Source organism: Ranitomeya variabilis, chromosome 5 (genome assembly GCF_051348905.1).
Source record: "Ranitomeya variabilis isolate aRanVar5 chromosome 5, aRanVar5.hap1, whole genome shotgun sequence".
NCBI lineage: Eukaryota > Metazoa > Chordata > Amphibia > Anura > Dendrobatidae > Ranitomeya > Ranitomeya variabilis.
In genome coordinates, this window is record NC_135236.1 from 624,998,393 (window position 1) to 625,022,321 (window position 23,929).

At 44.6% G+C, this 23,929-nt stretch overlaps 1 protein-coding gene across 1 annotated transcript in view; it reads left to right on the forward strand.

The window, feature by feature from the left end:
- Positions 1–2,958: 2,958 nt before the first annotated feature.
- The window catches only part of LOC143773894 (uncharacterized), a 101,788-nt gene continuing 80,817 nt past the window's right edge, over positions 2,959–23,929 (forward strand). The window contains exons 1-2 of the mRNA XM_077261193.1: positions 2,959–3,023; positions 11,660–11,758. Coding sequence (XP_077117308.1) covers positions 2,962–3,023; positions 11,660–11,758 — 161 coding nt within the window. The 5' untranslated portion in view covers positions 2,959–2,961. The remainder of the gene's footprint in view (positions 3,024–11,659; positions 11,759–23,929) is intronic.

Consider the following 23,929-nt stretch of genomic DNA (forward strand, 5'->3'; position numbering starts at 1 on the left):
GCAACTTCCACCTGACTCCTAAACCACAAAGCCGTGACGGGTTAAATATTCCAAGTCTCATTTGACACCTTTTTTTTTTTTTTTTTTTTTTATAAATAATTAAATCATTTTTGTAAACTTAAAAACTAGAAGTCCCTGCAAAAGCATTAATGGGACTAAACTTGGCAAACCCCCGACTCACAAAGAGTCATCCTACAGCGCTCAGGAGAGGAAAAACCCCCTGTGGAGGAAACCTCCAGGGAACCATGGCTGAAGGATTGCCCTTCCCTTGGGCTTAGAAGGTTACCACAAATAATAACTCTTTATAGCCAATATACAATTGAACATGGTACAAGATATACAATGACAAATTCAAAAATACAATAAAACATTTATCATTATACAAGCAATAATTAAAAAGTTTAAGGACAAAGATTATAAACAGGGCGGGAGGGCGGGTAATGTTTCCTCCTGTCCATCCTGTGAGAGAGAGAGGGAGAGCCAGAGTTGCCTCCCCTATATAAGCCCCACCCTCCTCACAGTAATACACCAGGCACAAACATCTAAACTTCCTCTTAAAGCAACAACACTCTTGTTTAAAATCTATACCGCAATACAAACAAAAGCTGCAGGAGTTCTCGGTCCACCCATCCCCAAGTCATGTCCACCTCCATCTAGTCTCCGGTGGTTTCTACAGTTGTGGGGACTATCCCGTAAGCTCAGCTGGGGAGGACCACAACACATAGCGCTAGAAGGGAAGGCACAGATTTCCACCTGCAACGGGAACTCTGGAGGTGCCATTGGACCGGCAGGGTCATGGACCGGGCCTAGCCACCGTGACAACCCCAGGGCAGAGACTCAGAGGCCCGGTACCGGGTACCCCTCGGCCCTGCGGCAGTGGGGGCGCTACATTATCTCACAACCTGGAATTTCACAGTTTTTTTTAGGGTTTGCATCAGTTCATGTAAAGAACATGCCTACAAGTGTGAACATTAGGTTTTCCTTTTATTGTGCAGCAAAAAACAAATAGGACAAAATAACTGAAAGCTTCAGTGTGCATAACTATTCACCCCCCTAAAGTCAGTACTTTGTAGAGCCGCCTTTTGTGGTAATTACGTACAGTTGCAAGTCACTTTAGATAAGTCTCTATGAGCTTTCCACATCTTGCCACTGGGATTTTTGCCCATTCCTCAAGGCAAAACTGTTCCAGCTTCTTCAGGTTAGATAGTTTCCTCTGGTGAACAATAATCTTCAAGTCTGACCACAGATTCTCAATTCGATTAAGGTCTGAGCTTTGACTAGTCCACTCCAAAACATTTATGCGTGTCCCCTTTAACTACTCGTGTGTTGCTTTAGCAGTATTCTTTGTGTCATTGTCTTGTTGGAAGGTGAACCTCCATCCCAGTCTAAATTCACTAACAGACTGAAAATGTTTTGCTCAAGAATACCCCTGTTTTTTGAACCATCCATCTTCCCCTCACCTCAGACCATTTTCCCTGTACCTGCTGCACATCCTCACAGCATGATGCTGCCACCACCATATTTTACTGTGGGGAAGGTTTTCTTGGGGTGATGAGCTGAGTTTGTTTGGCACCAGACATAGCATTTACCTTGGTGGCTAAAAAGTTCAATTTTGGTCTCATCTGACCACAGCACCTTCTTCCATGCATAGAGCAAGTGCTGACATGCCATCGCGCTAGCGCAGATGCTCTATCTGTGCTAGCGGTGACGGACCTGGAAATGCTGCAGCCCGCATCCCAGGGTCCGTCACTCAATGACGGCACATCGCTAGCGCACACCCATTTTGGGCGTGCGCTAGCGATGTGCCCGAAATAGGGCTTAATGGCAGTGTTAACAGACTGCAGTACACCGCGTTATGCCGCGGCGGAACACAGTCCTTCTAACCGACTGCTAGAACGTAATGTGAACCCAGCCTTACAAGTTTTGTGTAAGTAAAGGCTTTTTGTACACACTCTTCCATAAAGGCCACCTCTATGGAGTATTGCTTATTGAGGTCATATGTAGGAATGGACAGACATGTGGAAGTTGGGGTTCTGGTACCTGACATAAACTATTTAGAAAGAGAGAGAGAGAGACTCAGGAACTGCTAAGAAAAGGAAAAAATCTTTCTCACTCTCTCTCTTTCCCTTTCTCTCTATCCATATGGATAGATACTCCAGTCTCTGCTTGTGAACTCTGCAGTTCCATCAGGATTACCTTTGGTCTTTGTGCTGCCTCTCTGAATAATGCCCTCCTTGCCCAGGCTGAGAGTTTTGGTGAACATCCCTCTCTTGGCAGGTTTGTTGTACCATGTTCTTTCCATTTGAAGGTGCTCCGAAGTTTTTATAACCCAACCATGACTTGCTCTTCTCAACAACTTTGTCCCTGGCTTGTTTGGAGATCTCCTTGGTCTTCTTGGTGTTGTTTGGTTAGTGGTGCCTCTTGCTTAATGGTGCTGCAGGCTGTGTGGCCTTTCAGAAAAGTTGTGTGTATACCGATAGACCATTTGACACAGATTGCACACAGATGGATTTCCTTTCACTAAGCATGTGACTTATGTAGGTAATTGCTGGCAGAAATTTTTTGAGGCTTCATCGCAAAGTTGGTGAATACATATGCACATGACATGCCAATTTTTAGTTCTTTGATCGCATACATTTAATTTATGCCTATATTTTTCTCACTTCACTTCACCAACTTCGATTATGTAGTGTTGATGTGTCACACACAAATTGGATTACAAAAATATTTGAACACAGGTTGTAATGTAACAAAATAGGTAAAAAGCCAAGGCGGTGAATACCTTCGCAAGCCAGTGTATATACTCTGTCAATAGCTCAAGTGTCCAGATCCATCCACCATTCCATCTTGGCTGATTGCTACTGGAGGACAGTATTTTGTAATGAAATATTAATTGTATAGTACAGCCTATTTGAAACCTATCTTTTTATTGCTGTTCAGTTTAACCCTGAAGGAAAAGCCATGGATTTATTTAATCCCTGCAATCAAGACCTTGCGGCAGTCTACATATCTGCTCTTGGAATGTAAGTCTTAATGTAAACATCAAAAGTAATGCATGTATGTTTCCATACATACAGTGGGGCAAAAAAGTATTTAGTCAGTCAGCAATAGTGCAAGTTCCACCACTTAACCCCTTTCTGACATCGGACGTACTATCCCGTCGAGGTGGGGTGGGCCCGTATGACCACCGACGGGATAGTACGTCCAGCGCGATCGGCGGCGCTCACGGGGGGAGCGCGGCCGATCGCGGCCGGGTGTCAGCTGCCTATCGCAGCTGACATCCGGCACTATGTGCCAGGAGCGGTCACGGACCGCTCCCGGCACATTAACCCCCGGCACACCGCGATCAAACATGATCGCGATGTGCCGGCGGTGCAGGGAAGCATCGCGCAGGGAGGGGGCTCCCTGCGGGCTTCCCTGAGCCCCCCGCAGCAACGCGATGTGATCGCGTTGCTGCGAGGGTCTTACCTCCCTCCCTGCCTGCTCCAGACCCGGATCCAAGATGGCTGCGGATCCGGGTCCTGCAGGGAGGGAGGTGGCTTCACAGAAGCCTGCTCAGAGCAGGCACTATGAAGCAGCCTGCACTTCTCTCAGATCGGTGATCTGTCAGAGTGCTATGCAAACTGGCAGATCACCGACCTGTATTGTCCCCCCCTGGGGCAAAGTAAAAAAGTAAAAAAACATTTTTCCAAATGTGTAAAAAAAAATAAAAAAAAATATTCCAAAATAATGAAAAAAAAAAAAATATTCCCATAAATACATTTCTTTATCTAAATAAAAAAAAAATAAAAAAATAAAAGTACACATATTTAGTATCGCCGCGTCCGTAACGACCCCACCTATAAAACTGGCCCACTAGTTAACCCCTTCAGTAAACACCGTAAGAAAAAAAAAAAAAAAACGAGGCAAAAAACAACGCTTTATTATCATACCGCCGAACTAAAAGTGGAATAACACGCGATCAAAAAGACAGATATAAATAACCATGGTACCGCTGAAAGCGTCATCTTGTCCCGCAAATAAAGAGCCGCCATACAGCATGATCAGCAAAAAAATAAAAAAGTTATAGTCCTGAGAATAAAGCGATGCAAAAATAATTATTTTTTCCATAAAATAGTTTTTATCGTATAAAAGCGCCAAAACATAAAAAAATAATATAAATGAGGTATTGCTGTAATCGTACTGACCCGAAGAATAAAACTGCTTTATCAATTTTACCAAACGCGGAACAGTATAAACGCCTCTCCCAAAAGAAATTCATGAATAGCTGGTTTTTGGTCATTCTGCCTCACAAAAATCGGAATAAAAAGCGATCAAAAAATGTGACGTGCCCAAAAAGTTACCAATAAAAACGTCAACTCGTCCCGCAAAAAACAAGACCTCACATGACTCTGTGGACCAAAATATGGAAAATTTATAGCTCTCAAAATGTGGTAACGGAAAAAATATTTTTTGCAATAAAAAGCGTCTTTCAGTGTGTGACGGCTGCCAATCATAAAAATCCGCTAAAAAACTCGCTATAAAAGTAAATCAAACCCCCCTTCATCACCCCCTTAGTTAGGGAAAAATAAAAAAAATGTATTTATTTCCATTTTCCCATTAGGGTTAGGGCTAGGGTTGGGGCTAGGATTAAGGCTACAGTTAGGGTTGAGGCTAAAGTTAGGGTTAGGGTTGGGGCTAAAGTTACGGTTAGGGTTTAGATTACATTTACGGTTGGGAATAGGGTTGGGATTAGGGTTAGGGGTGTGTCAGGGTTAGAGGTGTGGTTAGGGTTACTGTTGGGATTAGGGTTAGGGGTGTGTTTGGATTAGGGTTTCAGTTATAATTGGGGGGTTTCCACTGTTTCGGCACATCAGGGGCTCTCCAAACGCGACATGGCGTCCGATCTCAATTCCAGCCAATTCTGCGTTGAAAAAGTAAAACAGTGCTCCTTCCCTTCCGAGCTCTCCCGTGTGCCCAAACAGGGGTTTACCCCAACATATGGGGTATCAGCGTACTCAGGACAAATAGGACAACAACCTTTGGGGTCCAATTTCTCCTGTTACCCCTGGGAAAATACAAAACTGGGGGCTAAAAAATAATTTTTGTGGGAAAAAAAGAGATTTTTTATTTTCACGGCTCTGCGTTATAAACTGTAGTGAAACACTTGGTTCAAAGTTCTTACAACACATCTAGATAAGTTCCTTGGAGGGTCTAGTTTTCAAAATGGGGTCACTTGTGCGGGGCTTCTACTGTTTAGGCACATTAGGGGCTCTGCAAACGCAATGTGACGCCTGCAGACCATTCCATCTAAGTCTGCATTCCAAATGGCGCTCCTTCACTTCCGAGCCCTCCCATGCATCCAAACGGTGGTTCCCCCCACATATGGGGTATCAGCGCACTCAGGACAAATTGGACAACAACTTTTGGGGTCCAATTTCTCCTGTTACCCTCGGGAAAATACAAAACTGGGGGCTGAAAAATAATGTTTGTGGGAAAAATTTTTGTTTTATTTTTACGTCTCTGCATTATAAACTTCTGTGAAGCCCTTGGTGGGTCAAAGCACTCACCACACATCTAGATAAGTTCCTTAGGGGGTCTACTTTCCAACATGGTGTCACTTGTGGGGGGTTTCTACTGTTTAGGTACATTAGGGGCTCTGCAAACGCAATGTGACGCCTGCAGACCATTCCATCTAAGTCTGCATTCCAAATGGCGCTCCTTCACTTCCGAGCCCTTCCATGCGTCCAAACGGTGGTTCCCCCCACATATGGGGTATCAGCGCACTCAGGACAAATTGGACAACAACTTTTGGGGTCCAATTTCTCCTGTTACCCTCGGGAAAATACAAAACTGGGGGCTAAAAAAATAATTTTTGTGGGAAAAAATTTTTGTTTTATTTTTACGGCTCTGCATTATTAACTTCTGTGAAGCCCTTGGTGGGTCAAAGCACTCACCACACATCTAGATAAGTTCCTTAGGGGGTCTACTTTCCAACATGGTGTCACTTGTGGGGGGTTTCTACTGTTTAGGTACATTAGGGGCTCTGCAAACGCAATGTGACGCCTGCAGACCATTCCATCTAAGTCTGTATTCCAAATGGCGCTCCTTCACTTCCGAGCCCTTCCATGCATCCAAACGGTGGTTCCCCCCACATATGGGGTATCAGCGCACTCAGGACAAATTGGACAACAACTTTTGGGGTCCAATTTCTCCTGTTACCCTCGGGAAAATACAAAACTGGGGGCTAAAAAAATAATTTTTGTGGGAAAAAAATTTTGTTTTATTTTTACGGCTCTGCATTATTAACTTCTGTGAAGCCCTTGGTAGGTCAAAGCGCTCAAAACACATCTAGATAAGTTCCTTAGGGGGTCTACTTTCCAAAATGGTGTCACTTGTGGGGGGTTTCAATGTTTAGGCACATCAGTGGCTCTCCAAACGCAACATGGCGTCCCATCTCAATTCCTGTCAATTTTGCATTGAAAAGTCAAACGGTGCTACTTCCCTTCCGAGCTCTCCCATGCGCCCAAACAGTGGTTTACCCCCACATATGGGGTATCAGCGTACTCAGGACAAATTGTACAACAACTTTTGGGGTCCAATTTCTTCTCTTACCCTTGGGAAAATATAAAATTGGGGGTGAAAAGATAATTTTTGTGAAAAAATATGATTTTTTATTTTTACGGTTCTGCATTATAAACTTCTGTGAAGCACTTGGTGGGTCAAAGTGCTCACCACACCTCTAGATAAGTTACTTAGGGGGTCTACTTTCCAAAATGGTGTCACTTGTGGGGAGTTTCAATGTTTAGGCACATCAGGGGCTCCCCAAACGCAACATGGCGTCCCATCTCAATTCCAGTCAATTTTGCATTGAAAAGTCAAATGGCGCTCCTTCGCTTCCAAGCTCTGTCATGCGCCCAAACAGTGGTTTACCCCCACATATGGGGTATCGGTGTACTCAGGACAAATTGTACAACAACTTTTGGGGTCCATTTTCTCCTGTTACCCTTGGTAAAATAAAACAAATTGGAGCTGAAGTAAATGTTTTGTGAAAAAAAGTTAAATGTTCATTTTTATTTAAACATTCCAAAAATTCCTGTGAAGCACCTAAAGGGTTAATAAACTTCTTGAATATGGTTTTGAGCACCTTGAGGGGTGCAGTTTTTAGAATGGTGTCACACTTGGGTATTTTCTATCATATAGACCCCTCAAAATGACTTCAAATGAGATGTGGTCCCTAAAAAAAAATGGTGTTGTAAAAATGAGAAATTGCTGGTCAACTTTTAACCCTTATAACTCCCTAACAAAAAAAAATTTTGGTTCCAAAATTGTGCTGATGTAAAGTAGACATGTGGGAAATGTTACTTATTAAGTATTTTGTGTGACATATCTCTGTGATTTAAGGGCATAAAAATTCAAAGTTGGAAAATTGCAAAATTTTCAAAATTTTCACCAAATTTCCATTTTTTTTGCCAATAAACGCAGGTAATATCAAAGAAATTTTACCACTATCATGAAGTACAATATGTCACGAGAAAACAATGTCAGAATCGCCAAGATCCGTTGAAGCGTTCCAGAGTTATAACCTCATAAAGGCACAGTGGTCAGAATTGTAAAAATTGGCCCGGTCATTAACGTGCAAACCACCCTTGGGGGTGAAGGGGTTAAAAAGATGAGAGGCGTCTGTAATTTACATCATAGGTAGACCTCAACTATGGGAGACAAACTGAGAAAAAAAATTCCAGAAAATCACATTGTCTGTTTTTTTATCATTTTATTTGCATATTATGGTGGAAAATAAGTATTTGGTCAGAAACAAAATTTCATCTCAATACTTTGTAAAATATCCTTTGTTGGCAATGACAGAGGTCAAACGTTTTCTGTAAGTCATCACAAGGTTGCCACACACTGTTGTTGGTATGTTGGCCCATTCCTCCATGCAGATCTCCTCTAGAGCAGTGATGTTTTTGGCTTTTCGCTTGGCAACACGGACTTTCAACTCCCTCCAAAGGTTTTCTATAGGGTTGCGATCTGGAGACTGGCTAGGCCACTCCAGGACCTTGAAATGCTTCTTACGAAGCCACTCCTTCATTGCCCTGGCGGTGTGCTTTGGATCATTGTCATGTTGAAAGACCCAGCCACGTTTCATCTTCAATGCCCTTGCTGATGGAAGGAGGTTTGCACTCAAAATCTCACGATACGTGGCCCCATTCATTCTTTCATGTACCCAGATCAGTCGTTCTGGCCCCTTTGCAGAGAAACAGCCCCAAAGCATGATGTTTCCACCACCATGCTTTACAGTAGGTATGGTGTTTGATGGATGCAACTCAGTATTCTTTTTCTTCCAAACACGACAAGTTGTGTTTCTACCAAACAGTTCCAGTTTGGTTTCATCAGACCATAGGACATTCTCCCAAAACTCCTCTGGATCATCCAAATGCTCTCTAGCAAACTTCAGACGGGCCCGGACATGTACTGGCTTAAGCAGTGGGACACGTCTGGCACTGCAGGATCTGAGTCCATGGTGGCGTAGTGTGTTACTTATGGTAGGCCTTGTTACATTGGTCCCAGCTCTCTGCAGTTCATTCACTAGGTCCCCCCGCGTGGTTCTGGGATTTTTGCTCACCGTTCTTGTGATCATTCTGACCCCACGGGGTGGGATTTTGCGTGGAGCCCCAGATCGAGGGAGATTATCAGTGGTCTTGAATGTCTTCCATTTTCTAATTATTGCTCCCACTGTTGATTTCTTCACTCCAAGCTGGTTGGCTATTGCAGATTCAGTCTTCCTAGCCTGGTGCAGGGCTACAATTTTGTTTCTGGTGTCCTTTGACAGCTCTTTGGTCTTCACCATAGTGGAGTTTGGAGTCAGACTGTTTGAGGGTGTGCACAGGTGTCTTTTTATACTGATAACAAGTTTAGACAGGTGCCATTACTACAGGTAATGAGTGGAGGAAAGAGGAGACTCTTAAAGAAGAAGTTACAGGTCTGTGAGAGCCAGAAATCTTGATTGTTTGTTTCTGACCAAATACTTATTTTCCACCATAATATGCAAATAAAATGATAAAAAAACAGACAATGTGATTTTCAGGAATTTTTTTTCTCAGTTTGTCTCCCATAGTTGAGGTCTACCTATGATGTAAATTACAGACGCCTCTCATCTTTTTAAGTGGCGGAACTTGCACTATTGCTGACTGACTAAATACTTTTTTGCCCCACTGTATCTATTGTGTATACGGGTAATGCCTATCCCTCACACATACACTGACGAGAAAAAGGGTAACAATGTTTTGAACTTTTGACTTTCAGGCTCCATATCTCGCCATCACTACTGCTTTGACTGTGAGACTACCTTCATTTTACACACAAACATCTTGGCTATCTCATACATAAATTTAATTTTCAACGATTTAGCATATGATTAGTTATGCAAATTCTTGTCATGTCACTACATTGTTACTGTTTCGCTCCTGGTGGTGGAAAAATCTTTTTTTTTCCTATATACTACAAAATACAACCTGTTCTCACATTCTCTAATAGCTCAGTGTGTTATTAGGTTAATTCCCAAGCAAAAGATCAATGGTTCGAATTGAGGAGCAGCCATGAAGAACATTTCCCAAGATAAGAGAAACAGCATCATCCAGCTCATCGATAGCAGTCTCTCGGCCAAACTGCATCGTGTGAGTGCTATGGCAGTTGGAAAAATGCGAAATGAAGTCCATCCATTCATTCAAAAGCCAAAAGGTATATGTCCAGGCTAAATATTGGAGTCAACAAGTCAGCTCGATACAAGGTCTAAGTTATGATAGAATAATAGATAAAATAAGTAACAAACTAAAAAACTGCAACTGACCCTGCTGGTTCCTGTACAGACTAGAGATCCTGACCAGAGTGAGAAAGCCCTAAGCATGGACTAGAAGATGACAGCCTGGACCTACGCTGCCTGAAAGGCCGTCAATCACTTAACGTTCCTGCTAAAGAACTGGAGGGCAGTGCGCAGTGTAAATTACATACGAAAGGGAAAACTTTCTGAAAAAAGGAGATATCCCAGAGTGAGTAAAGTAAACCACGAAATACAAAATAAAGTACGTACTGTTAGATTATATGCTGCCTACTTCCTAAAAAGAAACATAACGTCTTTGCAGAGTAAAGAACAGAAACAGCAAGGAGATAAATCCTAGCTGGAATTTTACTGTCTGGCTTTAAGATACAGCAGAATGGTTGAACATCCACATGAAACTATCACCAGCAGGAAATGCCAGCAGGGGAAATAATATAAAGCTGTGCCCAAAAGTTGATAGGGCAGACAAATTGAAACATCTGTATTATGTTAAAAGACTGCAGCCAGAATAAGGGAACCTAAACAACTGGAGAAAAGGTGTGTCTGCTGTAGCTCGGCGAACAGAGAAGCCGACAATAAAATACAGGTTCAAGGGTTTGAACCTAGGAGCATGACAGTCTATCAGTTATGGCGTGACAAACATATCAGTGGAGATGGCTCATATGCTTCATAATATTGAGATCACAGATGTCCATGCAAGAGCCATGTGACACATGATATACATGTTTGGAATGGTGGCTCCAAAAAAAGTAAGGAAGCCTCGACTTAATATTGTCATAAGAAGCGTATTCTTGAGTTTGGGATAAAGTACAAAAAGTGGACAGTAGAAGATTGGAAACGGGTGATTAGGAGCGATGAGACAAAAGTGAATAGACTAGGCTATCATTGGTGCAAATGGGTCTGGATGAAACGGGAAAAAGTGGCTAACGGATCAAGAAACTGTCAAATTCAGTGGAGGGAGCTTGATGATATAGGGTTGTTTCACAATCAAAGGCAATGGATAGTTAACCAGGATCGATGGATGTATCAATACTGAGCTATATGTGAATACTATGGGTATGAAAAGGACGACATAGTGTTCCAGCAGGACAATGACCTGAAGCATACATCAAGATTGGCGTAGAAATTGTTTAATGACAATGAAGTAGAGGTGCTGGATTGGCCCTCACAGTCCCCAGACCTCAACCCAATCGAACACTTGTGGTTAGAGTTGAAAGTTTAAAAGCTGTATACATACCCAAGTGAGTCGACCAGTATCCACCAACTTTGGGAATGTGAAGAGATCTGGGATCAGATTTTGATCGAGACATGTTTGAATCTGATCGAGAGAATGCCAAGATTGAGGCAGTGTTGAAAGCCAAAGGTGGATTTATAAAAAACTGTCAAAATAATAAAAAATTAAATTTTGATTTTTAGGAGCAAAACAGTAACAATGCAGTGACATAACAAGAATCTGCATAGCTAATCATATAGTAAATAGTTGCAAGTCAAATTTATGTATGAGATTTCCAAGATAATTGTCTATAAAATTATGGTAGTCTCACGTTTGAAGCAGAAGTGGATAATATGGAGCCTGAAAGTCAAAAGTTCAAAACATCGTTACCCTTTTGCTCATCAGTGTACAAACTAACAATTCTTAACACAAAGTTGCCCCCTTTAATTCACCAAGGTCTAATGTACACAATATACTGTTTGTTAACCTCAATAATTTAGTAAATGACCTAAACAGTTTGCACCATGCTGTAACCTACTACTATAGTCAACATTTCACAATAGTCACCATTAGCTTTTTGAGCCTTTTTATTTGTCTTGTTTAAGCAAGTGAAACATTTCCCTTCATAGGGCTATTGATGGGGCCACCGAAATGATGATCACCAGTCCAGACGACGCATATAGTTCATACCGTTGTGGACGACAGCAGCTAGAGGACCAAAATTATACGTATGTCACAAAATTACTTTTCAATTCTCAATTGAGTTTCCATGCACTTTGTTTTATGGCATGCTTTTCATTAATTAAAAGCTCCAAATACTTGATTTAAAATCATAAAGGCGCAGTCATTCCTAAAACTTCTGAAGAAAACAAATAAAGATAACAGTAATACACACTGAAGGTGAGATCTTTGCCCACAATGCTGCTGGTTTACTAGCTGACATGTATCAGCCCAGCTTTATTCCTATACTGCTTTTCCCTTCTACAGTCCACAAGAGACCCTTGTCATAAGGAAAATAATCAATACAGTTATTATAATCTATAATTTTCTGAGCAATGATGATGGAGGAGGAAGCATCAGCAGATGCCTTCACCCCCATCATCATTCTATGCGTGCAGGCGCTGATGGGCAGAGAGGGGGGCTTGATGCGGGCGCTGACACTCGGCCCCTGGCTCACGGGCCCCATAGCAGTGGTGTGGCCTGCCGCCATTTTTGAGTAATATAGCTGGTCTATGCTTCCAGCAAAGCCAGCTCCACCTAATCAGCAGTACTTCCCTGAGAGACCTCCTAAGCCAATTCTGCTCTTATTTTCAGATCTAAAAAACTATTACAAAGAGGGAAGGAGGATGATAGAAATGTCTGGAAAGTTCATACTATATATACAGTGGCTTGCGAATGTATTCAACTCCTTGGCTTTTTACCTATTTTGTTACATCGGAACCTGTGTTGAAATATGGTGAAAGTTGATGAAATGAAGTGAGAAAGGTACAGATAGAAATTACATTTATGGGTCAAATAATAAAAAATAGGCATGTACATATCTATTCACACCTTTTGCTATGAAGCCCCTAAATATTTCTGGTGTAAGCAATTTCCTTCAAAAGTCACATGCTTAGTGAAAAGAAGTCCATCTGTGTGCAATCTATGTGTCACATGTCTGTCAGTATATACACGTCTGTCAGTATATACTTTTCTGAAAAGCCACAGAGGCTGCACCGCCATTAAGCAAGAAGCACCAATAACCAAACACCACCATGAAGACCATGGAGATCTCCAAACAAGTCATGGAAAAGTTGTTGAGAAGTACGAGAGAGGGTTGGGTTATACAAAAAAATATCTCAATCTCTGATAACTCCGGAGCACCAACAAATCTATCATCATCAAATGGAAAGAGCATGGTACCACAACAAACCTGCTGCCCAACAAAACTCTTAGCCCTGGCAAAGAGGGCTTTAATCAGAGAGGCATCACAGAGACCATGGTAACCCTGAAGAAGGTGCAGAGTTCCCAAAACAGAGACTGTAGTATCTGTCCATATGACCACAATAAGCAGTACACGCCATATAGGTGGCATTTATGGAAGAGTGGGCATAAAAAGCCTTTACTTACACGTCACCTCAAGAACACCATCCCCACAATAAACATGGTCATGGCAGCATCATGCTGTGGGGAAGTATTTCGGCTGCAAGGACAGGGAAAATGGTCCGAGTCAAGGGGAAGATGAATGGTATGAAGTACAGGGCTATTCTTGAGCAAAACTTACTTGTCTGTCAGTGATTTGAGATTGGGATGGAGGCTCACCTTCCAACAAGACAATGACTGAAAGCATGCTGCTAAATCAACACTCGGGTGGTTTAACACCTTAAGGATTGAGTCACTTCGTAAGTTAATGACTGAGCCTCATTTTCCAAATCGGACCAGTGTGGTAATAACTCTGGAACACTCTAACCTTTCCCTTTGTTTGTTTTTTTCAAATATTGTGGTTCCTGTAAGAGGTAAATTTTGGTTGATATGATTCCTTTGTATTCACCTTTGTATTGTCAGATGACATGAAGCCCACAGCTTAGTAACGGAAAGGTGTCTATAAGACACCTCTCCATTACTAATCCTATAGTTATATGTTAAATTAAGACACAGCCAGAAAAAAGTCCTTTAATTGAAAAAATGACACAGACTCCTTTAATAATCTCAATTAAACCATACTTACGACCTCGCCTAATTCCACTGAAGCCCTCGATCTCCTGTAATAAAAAAGCAAAACAAAAAAAACAATATACGATACCTGTCCGTCGTTTTGTCCCACGCCGTAATCCATGTCTGGGGGCTAAATAGTTTTCAACCTGGACTGTGCCAAGATATCACCTGAAAATACAAAGGTGACATCAACCCCACAAATATGAACCCCACTTGCCACTGCTACAGGGCCAGTGGGAAGAGCAGGGCAAAGCACCAGAATTGGCCTTTTCTGGGCAGCTGCGGGTTGCTGTTTTTAAGCTGGGGGCCTATATCAATGGCCCCTTAAAAGCCTGAGAATACCAGCCCCCAGCTGTGAGCTTTAGCAAGGCTGGTTGTCAAAAATGGGGGGACCCCATGCCGTTTTTAAAAATTATTTATTTAAATAATTTTAAAAAAATAGCGTGGGGACCCCTCTATTCTTGATAAACCAACCTTGCTGAAGCTGACAGCTGAGAGTTGCAGCCCCCAGCTGTGAGTTTTGCCTGGTTGGTTAAAGAAAATAAGGGGGAACCCACACCTGGTTTTTCATTCATTTATTTAGTTATATCACAGGCGGCGGCTGAGGAATACCCCGATCATCCGCTCCTGCTGTCACTGTTATTAGCGGCAGCAGGTGTTAGATGATGGGAGTAATAGTCCCAAAAGCCCCCACCTGCTGTCATCGTTCTCACTTCAATATAACTCTCATCATTCTCTTCTGCTCGCGCCGATTGCCGGCAGAGCAGAGGAGAATGATGAGAGCCGTCTTCAGCACCCGCCGCCGGGGAACAGCGCTTACTGTATCGCTTCTTCCCCGGCGGCCGTCCGTGTAGTACTGATTCGGCACATGAGTGGCACATGTCTGTCGCAAGTATTACACACACGGATATCTCCGATACAGGTTTTTCCGGTACTGGAAATAAACGGACGTATGAAAGAGGCCTTAAGGTGCTCAAAACCACAGTCAAGAAGTTTATTAACTCTTAAGATCCTTCACAGGAATTAAATTACTGTGCTGTCAAGGGGTTGTGACTTCAGAGAGGAGCCAGAAGACTGCGCCGTCTGATTTCTCCTACTCCTGCACTGACTAGAAGCACTTCACCTTCATATTAAATGGTGGAGGTTTCTTCTAGCAGTGCAGGGGTTAATCTACTCAGTTGAGAGCTCCTGCAAGCTTATCTGCCTTAAGGCTCTCAGCTATTCACTGTTGGCCACTTTCCTCTCCTATATAAACTGGACATAGTTAGATTCATTGCTGCATGGTTCAGGAGTTGGTGGTGTGTTGTTTAAGAAGGCATTTGGTGGATTTATCTAAGACTGTTGCTAGGTTTTGGTTGTGTGCAATGTTGTGAATTCTGCTCTTGGGTTCCCTCCGGTGGTTGTTGGTAGTAATGCAGTTGTCCCTGGGTTGCAATCCTGGGCAGGTGTCCCTGCTGATTGCAGCTCTGACTGGGATATTTAGGTGTGCAGGATTCATTAGCCCTTGCCAGTTGTCCATTGTTCTTGGAGGTTTTGCATCTCTGTCTGGTTCCTCCAGCCCTGCTGCCAAATCAGCAAAGATAAGTGTCTGGTTTTGTTTCTACAGCACACATGCTGTGTGCTTTACAATTCAGTACTATTCAATGTTTTTTCTTGTCCAGCTTAGACTGTGTTTGGATATTTCAGTCAAGTTGGATTCTCAGGAGATGCAGATATACATTCCATTTCTTTAGTTAGATGGTGGAATTTTTGTATTATCTGCTGTGGATATTTTTAGGGTTTTAATACTGACCGCTTAGTATTCTGTCCTATCCTTTCCTATTTAGCTAGCGTGGCCTCTTTTGCTAAATCCTGATTTCTGCCTGCGTGTGTCTTTCCTCTAATACTCACAGTCAATATTTGTGGGGGGCTGCCTATCCTTTGGGGTTCTGCTCTGAGGCAAGATAGAATTCCCATTTCCATCTATAGGGGTATTTAGTCCTCCGGCTGTGTCGAGGTGTCTAGGATGTGTTAGGTACACCCCACGGCTACTTCTAGTTGTGGTGACAGTTTAGGGTTTGCGGTCAGTACAGGTTCCACCTACTCCTGAGAAAGTCTCATGCGGCTCCAAGGTCACCGGATCATAACAGTACAACTGGCCTACAATGAGTTAAATTCATCTGAGAAGAAGGGAAGAAAGAGCCTTTTTTTTTCTGTAGCCTGCTTTGTCTTTTCTTCCCTCTTTTTCTCTGGGTGGCTGAGGAGTCTTGTGCTAGCATGGACGTACAGGGATTAGCTTCTCGCATAGACCAGCTTGCTGCTAGGGTACAGGGTATTTCTGATTATATTGTTCAGACTCCAGTTTTAGAGCCTAAGATTCCTACTCCTGATTTGTTTTTTGGGGACAGGTCCAAATTTTTGAGTTTTAAAAACAGCTGTAAACTGTTTTTTGCTCTGAGACCTCGATCCTCTGGTGATTCCATTCAGCAGGTTAAAATTGTCATCTCCCTGCTGCGTGGTGATCCTCAGGATTGCGCATTTTCCCTGGAATCTGGGAATCCGGCCTTGCTTAATGTAGACGCCTTTTTTCAGGCTTTAGGATTATTATATGATGAACCAAATTCTGTGGATCAAGCGGAGAAGACCTTGTTGGTCCTGTCTCAGGGTCAAGAAGCGGCAGAATTGTATTGTCAGAAATTTAGAAAATGGTTTGTGTTGACTAAATGGAATGATGATGCTTTGGCGGCAATTTTCAGAAAGGGTCTTTCTGAATCCGTTAAAGATGTTATGGTGGGGTTTCCCACGCCGTTCGGTCTGAGTGATTCTATGTCTCTGGCCATTCAGATTGATCGGCGCTTGCGGGAGCGCAGAACTGTGCGCGCTGTGGCGTTGTCCTCAGAGCCGATGCCTGAGTCAATGCAGTGTGATAGGATTCTGTCTAGAACGGAACAACAGGGATTCCGACGTCAGAATAGGTTGTGTTTTTATTGTGGCGATGCTTCTCATGTCATTTCAGTCTGCCCTAGGCATACAAAGAGAATCACCAGTTCAGTTACCATCAGTACTGGAAAACCTAAATTTGTATTATCTGTGTCCTTGATCTGCTCATTATCATCATTTTCTGTCATGGCGTTTGTAGATTCAGGCGCCGCCTTGAACTTAATGGACTTTGAGTTTGCCAGGCGTTGTGGTTTTCCCTTGCAGTCTTTGCAGAACCCTATTCCTTTAAGGGGCATTGATGCTACACCTTTGGCTAAAAATAAGCCCCAGTTCTGGACACAGGTGACCATGTGCATGGCGCCAGCCCATCAGGAAGAGTGTCGATTTCTGGTGTTGCATAATTTACATGATGCTGTCGTGCTGGGTTTTCTGTGGTTGCAGGCACATAATCCTGTGTTGGAATGGAAGTCTATGTCTGTGACTAGTTGGGGTTGTCAGGGGGTTCATAATGATGTTTCTTTGATGTCAATCTCCTCTTCTTCCACTTCTGAAATTCCAGAGTTTTTGTCTGATTTTTAGGATGTATTCGATGAGCCCAAGTCCAGTTCCCTTCCACCGCATAGGGACTGTGATTGTGCGATTGACTTGATTCCAGGCTGTAAGTTTCCTAAGGGCCGACTTTTCAACCTGTCTGTGCCTGAACATACCGCCATGCGGAGTTATGTTAAGGAGTCTTTGGAGAAAGGACATATTCGGCCATCTTCTTCACCGTTGGGAGCAGGATTTTCTTTTGTTGCTAAGAAGGATGGCTCCTTGAGACCCTGTATTATCGCCTCTTGAATAAGATCACGGTCAAGTTTCAATACCCTTTACCTCTGCTTTCCGATTTGTTTGCTAGGATGAAGGGGGCTAGTTGGTTTACTAAGATTGACCTTCGGGGGGCATATAATCTTGTTCGTATTAAGCAGGGTGATGAATGGAAAACTGCGTTTAATACGCCCGAAGGCCATTTTGAATACCTTGTGATGCCATTCGGGCTCTCTAATGCTCCATCTGTTTTTCAGTCCTTCATGCACGATATCTTCCGGACTTATCTTGATAAATTCATGATTGTATATTTGGATGACATTTTAATTCTTTCCGATGATTGGGAGTCTCATGTGAAACAGGTCAGGATGGTATTTCAGATCCTTCGTGATAATGCTTTGTTTGTGAAGGGGTCTAAGTGTCTCTTTGGAGTGCAGAAGGTTTCTTTTTTGGGCTTTATTTTTTCTCCCTCATCTATAGAGATGGATCCGGTTAAGGTTCAGGCCATTCATGATTGGATTCAACCCACATCTGTGAAGAGCCTTCAGAAATTTTTGGGCTTTGCTAATTTTTATCGCCATTTCATTGCTAACTTCTCCAGTGTGGTTAAACCCTTGACTGATTTGACGAAGAAAGGCGCTGATGTGACGAATTGGTCCTCTGCGGCTGTCTCTGCCTTTCAGGAGCTTAAACGCTGATTTACTTCTGCCCCGGTGTTGCGTCAACCAGATGTTTCTCTTCCGTTTCAGGTTGAGGTTGACGCTTCTGAGATTGGGGCAGGGGCCGTTTTGTCTCAGAGGGATCCTGTTGGTTCCTTGATGAAACCGTGTGCCTTCGTTTCCCGTAAGTTTTCACCCGCTGAACGCAATTATGTCGTCGGCAATCGGGAGTTGTTGGCTATGAAGTGGGCGTTTGAGGAGTGGCGACATTGGCTCGAGGGAGCTAAGCACCGTATTGTGGTCTTGTCCGATCATAAAAATCTGATTTACCTCGAGTCTGCCAGGCGGCTGAATCCTAGACAGGCTCGATGGTACTTGTTTTTTTCCCGTTTTGATTTTGTGGTCTCGTATCTTCCGGGTTCTAAGAATATTAAGGCTGATGCCCTCTCTAGGAGTTTTTTGCCTGATTCTCCTGAGGTCCTTGAACCGGTCGGCATTCTGAAAGAAGGGGTGGTCCTTTCTGCCATTTCCCCTGATTTATGACGGGTTCTTCAGGAATTTCAGGCTGACAAACCTGACCGCTGTCCAGTGGGGAAACTGTTTGTTCCTGATAGATGGACTAGTAGAGTGATTTCTGAGGTTCATTGTTCTGTGTTGGCTGGCCATCCTGGTATTTTTGGTACCAGAGATTTGGTTGGTAGGTCCTTTTGGTGGCCTTCTTTGTCACGTGATGTGCGTTCTTTTGTGCAGTCCTGTGGGACTTGTGCGCGGGCCAAGCCTTGTTGTTCCCGTGCTAGTGGGTTGCTTTTGCCTTTGCTGGTCCCTGAGAGGCCCTGGACGCATATTTCTATGGATTTTATTTCTGATCTTCCGGTTTCCCAGAAGATGTCGGTCATCTGGGTTGTTTGTGACCGGTTCTCTAAGATGGTCCATTTGGTGCCTTTGCCTAAATTGCCTTCCTCTTCTGATTTGGTTCCGTTGTTTTTTCAGCATGTGGTTCGTTTGCATGGTATTCCGGAGAATATTGTGTCCGACAGAGGGTCCCAGTTTGTTTCTCGGTTTTGGCGGGCCTTTTGTGCTAAGCTGGGCATTGATTTGTCTTTTTCTTCCGCATTTCATCCTCAGACAAATGGCCAGAGCGAGCAAACTAATCAGACTTTAGAAACTTATCTGAGATGCTTTGTGTCTGCTGATCAGGATGATTGGGTGGCTTTCTTGCCATTGGCCGAGTTTGCCCTTAATAATCGGGCTAGTTCGGCTACCTTGGTTTTGCCCTTCTTTTGTAATTTTGGTTTTCATCCTCGTTTTTCTTCAGGGCAGGTTGAGTCTTCTGACTGTCCTGGTGTGGATTCTGTGGTTGACAGGTTGCAGCAGATTTGGGCTCATGTGGTGGACAATTTGGTGTTGTCACAGGAGGAGGCTCAACGTTTTGCTAACCGTCGTCGGTGTGTTGGTTCCCGGCTTCGGGTTGGGGATCTGGTCTGGTTGTCTTCCCGTCATGTTCCTATGAAGGTTTCTTCCCCTAAGTTTAAGCCTCGCTTTATTGGTCCTTATAGGATTTCTGAGATTATTAATCCGGTGTCTTTTCAAATGGCCCTTCCGGCTTCTTTTGCTATCCATAATGTCTTCCATAGATCTTTATTGTGGAAATATGTGGTGCCCGTTGTTCCCTCTGTTGATCCTCCGGCCCCTGTGTTGGTTGATGGGGAGTTGGAGTATGTGGTTGAGAAGATTTTGGATTTTGGATTCTCGCTTTTCGAGGCGGAGGCTTCAGTACCTTGTTAAATGGAAGGGTTATGGCCAGGAGGATAATTCTTGGGTTTTTGCCTCTGATGTCCATGCTGCTGATTTGGTCCGTGCCTTTCATCTGGCTCGTCCTGATCGGCCTGGGGGCTCTGGTGAGGGTTTGGTGACCCCTCTTCAAGGGGGGGTACTGTTGTGAACTCTGCTCTTGGGTTCCCTCCGGTGGTTGTTGGTAGTAATGCAGTTGTCCCTGGGTTGCAATCCTGGGCAGGTGTCCCTGCTGATTGCAGCTCTGACTGAGATATTTAGGTGTGCAGGATTCATTAGCCCTTGCCAGTTGTCCATTGTTCTTGGAGGTTTTGCATCTCTGTCTGGTTCCTCCAGCACTGCTGCCAAATCAGCAAAGATAAGTGTCTGGTTTTGTTTCTACAGCACACATGCTGTGTGCTTTACAATTCAGTACTATTCAATGTTTTTTCTTGTCCAGCTTAGACTGTGTTTGGATATTTCAGTCAAGTTGGATTCTCAGGAGATGCAGATATACATTCCATGTCTTTAGTTAGATGGTGGAATTTTTGTATTATCTGCTGTGGATATTTTTAGGGTTTTAATACTGACCGCTTAGTATTCTGTCCTATCCTTTCCTATTTAGCTAGCGTGGCCTCTTTTGCTAAATCCTGAGTTCTGCCTGCGTGTGTCTTTCCTCTAATACTCACAGTCAATATTTGTGGGGGGCTGCCTATCCTTTGGGGTTCTGCTCTGAGGCAAGATAGAATTCCCATTTCCATCTATAGGGGTATTTAGTCCTCCGGCTGTGTCGAGGTGTCTAGGATGTGTTAGGTACACCCCACGGCTACTTCTAGTTGCGGTGACAGTTTAGGGTTTGCGGTCAGTACAGGTTCCACCTGCTCCTGAGAAAGTCTCATGCGGCTCCAAGGTCACCGGATCATAACAGTGCAAATCCTCTCTTTCTCCTACTTTGGTTTTTCCCCATCCTTCACTACCCGGTTTCTTCCTCTGTTGTTTGTGAGTGAATTTTGTATGATTGATACTTTCTGTGGTGAAATATGTAAATATCTATATGTGTGTAGTGACATATGTCTAGGCTTATATGTGTAACTAGCAGTAGTTCAACATCTGTCCTGAAACTGCAGGCCTCACAAAGGTCACAGTATACTTATCTTGAGAAGGCAGACTACTGTCTCCCCTCTCGCCAGGGGGTCATGCTGGGAATCAAGAAAAAAGGGAAACATTTGACATCTCCTAGCTCTTTGAAGAGAGATGTTGTTACGTGTTACGGAACCACTCAGCACCCAGAATGTGTTGTGCAGTTATATGTATGAATAATAGGTTCCATGTGAGATGCATCAGCCCACAGGCTGCGCCCCTGGGCAGAGGGGACAAGATATCCCCTTCTGTCCTCCCCCCACCTTTGTAATTCCCACAGTAAATATCGGCCGGCTCCGGCCCCCTGCGGCTATTGTAATGTATGTCTGGCCTGCTGCTTTTCTATTGGCCTGCCCTCTGTATCTGTGTAATATATTTTGTGTTCTGTGAATAAAGGGGTGTGAGACTGGAAATACATGGAGAAGCAGTCAGCTTTTATATGCTCTAATGTAATCAAGGAATTCCAGCCAGCGTCCTTCATTCAGACTCCAGCCAAAGCAAAGTGGACCTCCTGAAACACGGGGTGGTACTGAAAGAGGTACCCCAGCTTGGTAGACCCCGTTACACTGGTGGCAGACAGCAGGATGTGATGCCCCTTCTACAGGAGGAAAGGAATGAATGGAAAACAACTACCAGAAGTTAAAGAGGACTACATTAAAAGATCTGGTGGAAGCCCGAGGGTTAATCGCCAGCAACAAAACAAAAGCGGATTTGATAGCAGCCATCATGGAACACGACAGTGCAGCGCCCCCCCCAAAGTGAACGTGGAGGAGACTGAATTCCAGAGGGAGGTAAAGTACAGACTGGCGCTCTATGGCCCAAACCCTGCAGTAGAGATCATATGAGAGGTGATGGCTGATGTGCGTACTGATCTGAAGGAAAAGATGGCCGAGCGACCAGGATAGAGCTAACCAAGATGGAGATGGCAGAGCGGACCAAAGTGGAGCTGGCCAAGATGGAGATGGCAGAGCGGAGAGGGGAGAGTCAGCGAGCAGGGGGAGCTCTGTCCTCCGCCCAGGTACCTTCAACAGTAAGCCACAAAAAGATCTAGTATAATGCCTTCCAACAGTTGGGGGAGGCAGAGGAAGACATTGATGGCTTTCTGCAGGACTTTGAGCGGCAGCGTGCCCTTCATCAAGTGAAGCCGGAGGAACGGGTTCAGATTCTGGCCAGCAAGCTGACAGGCCGGGCAGCGGACGCCTATCGCACGGTACCTGATGAGGACTGTATGGACTATGAGCGGATCAAAGAAGTGATCTTGGCCCGCTATGCGCTGACACCAGAGGCATACCGCCAAAAGTTCTGCGGACTTATAAAATGAGTAACCGATACCCACGCTGAATGGGCCTGTAAATTACGACGGTCACTGCTACAGTGGGTACAAGGGAGCCAAGCAACCACTAAGGAGGACGTCCTCCAGCTCTTCTTGTTAGAACGATTCTTTAATGGACTAACCCCCGAGACACAGGAATGGCTTCGGGACAGGCGGCCAATGACTCTTGAGGAAGCCGCTCATCTGGCTGATGAACATCATGATGCCAGGAGGCCTCGGTTGTCCGGATCAAAGATGGTCACTAAGGGTCCGCCCATGGACCTGGAGGGCCCCAAACCACCGAAGATTGTAGGGGGACCAGCTAGAAACCCGGCCTACCACAGTTCCCCTGGGGCGCGATGCCACACCTGCCATCAGCTGGGCCACCTGCAAAGACAATGTCCCAACCGGACTCAGCATACCCAGTGGCCAAAGGCGGGAACAGCTACCTTCAGCCTGGCTGCTGTACACTGCTACCAAGGCGAAGCTGACCCAGCATTGGGGGCTACAACTAACCAAGGGGTGGAAGAAATGGAGGAAGTGCTGCATGAAGTAGACCCTGTGCAGGCAGCCCGGGCAGATAATCAACCGCCCGCTGCCAGGATTCACCTGAACTGGGGAGTCGCGGATGGCCTTGTTGAGGTCGGCTTGATGGAGGATTTGCCTGCAGATGTCTTGATGGGAAATGACTTGGGGCCCATGTTGTCTGCCTTCTCGGTTGCCCCTCTGGCTGAGACATATCCTGTGACCACCCGGAGACAAGCTCGAGCTGCGGAGGCGGAATCACACTCAGAGGAGGCCCATGTAAGACATCCCAGCCCTACATGTATTCCCATAGCCAGACACATTTCTTGGGCCACCCCAGATGAATTTAAGAGGGAGTTACTTGAGGATCCTTCATTGGAGGGATATCGAGGGAAGGCACAGGAGGGGAGAGGGGTACTGGAAGGGGAACAGTTTATATGGAAGCAGGGACTCCTCTACCGGATCACAGAGCAGCACCACACAGGGATGAGCCCCACTATAAAACGACAGCTGGTAGTTCCCAAGAAGTATAGGCAGGAGTTACTGCGAATCTCTCATGACATACCCTTGGCCAGGAACTTCGGCGTCAGTCGCACCAGGCATCGTCTGACACAAAACTTCTTTTGGCCGGGGGTAACCTATGATGTTCGTCAGTACTGCCAGACCTGTGACAGTTGCCAGCGCATTGGCAAGAGGGGAGATCGATGCAAGGCCAAATTACGCCCCCTCCCCATTGTGGAGGAACCATTTAGCCGAGTAGCGGTCGATCTGATAGGGCTGTTAGACAAACCCAGTCCGTCAGGGAAAAGGTATATATTGACAGTGGTAGATTATGCCACACGGTATCCAGAGGCGGTTGCGTTACCTAACATATTGGCAGAAACGGTGGCGGCTGCCCTGCTCCAGGTTTACTCACGGGTTGGATTTCCCTGGGAGCTTATCTCGGACCAGGGTACCCAGTTTACAGCAGAGGTGACCAACCAACTGTGGAAGCTGTGCGGCGTAAAGTCCATTAGAAGTGCCCCGTACCACCCGCAAACCAATGGGTTGTGTGAACGCTTTAACGGACCTAC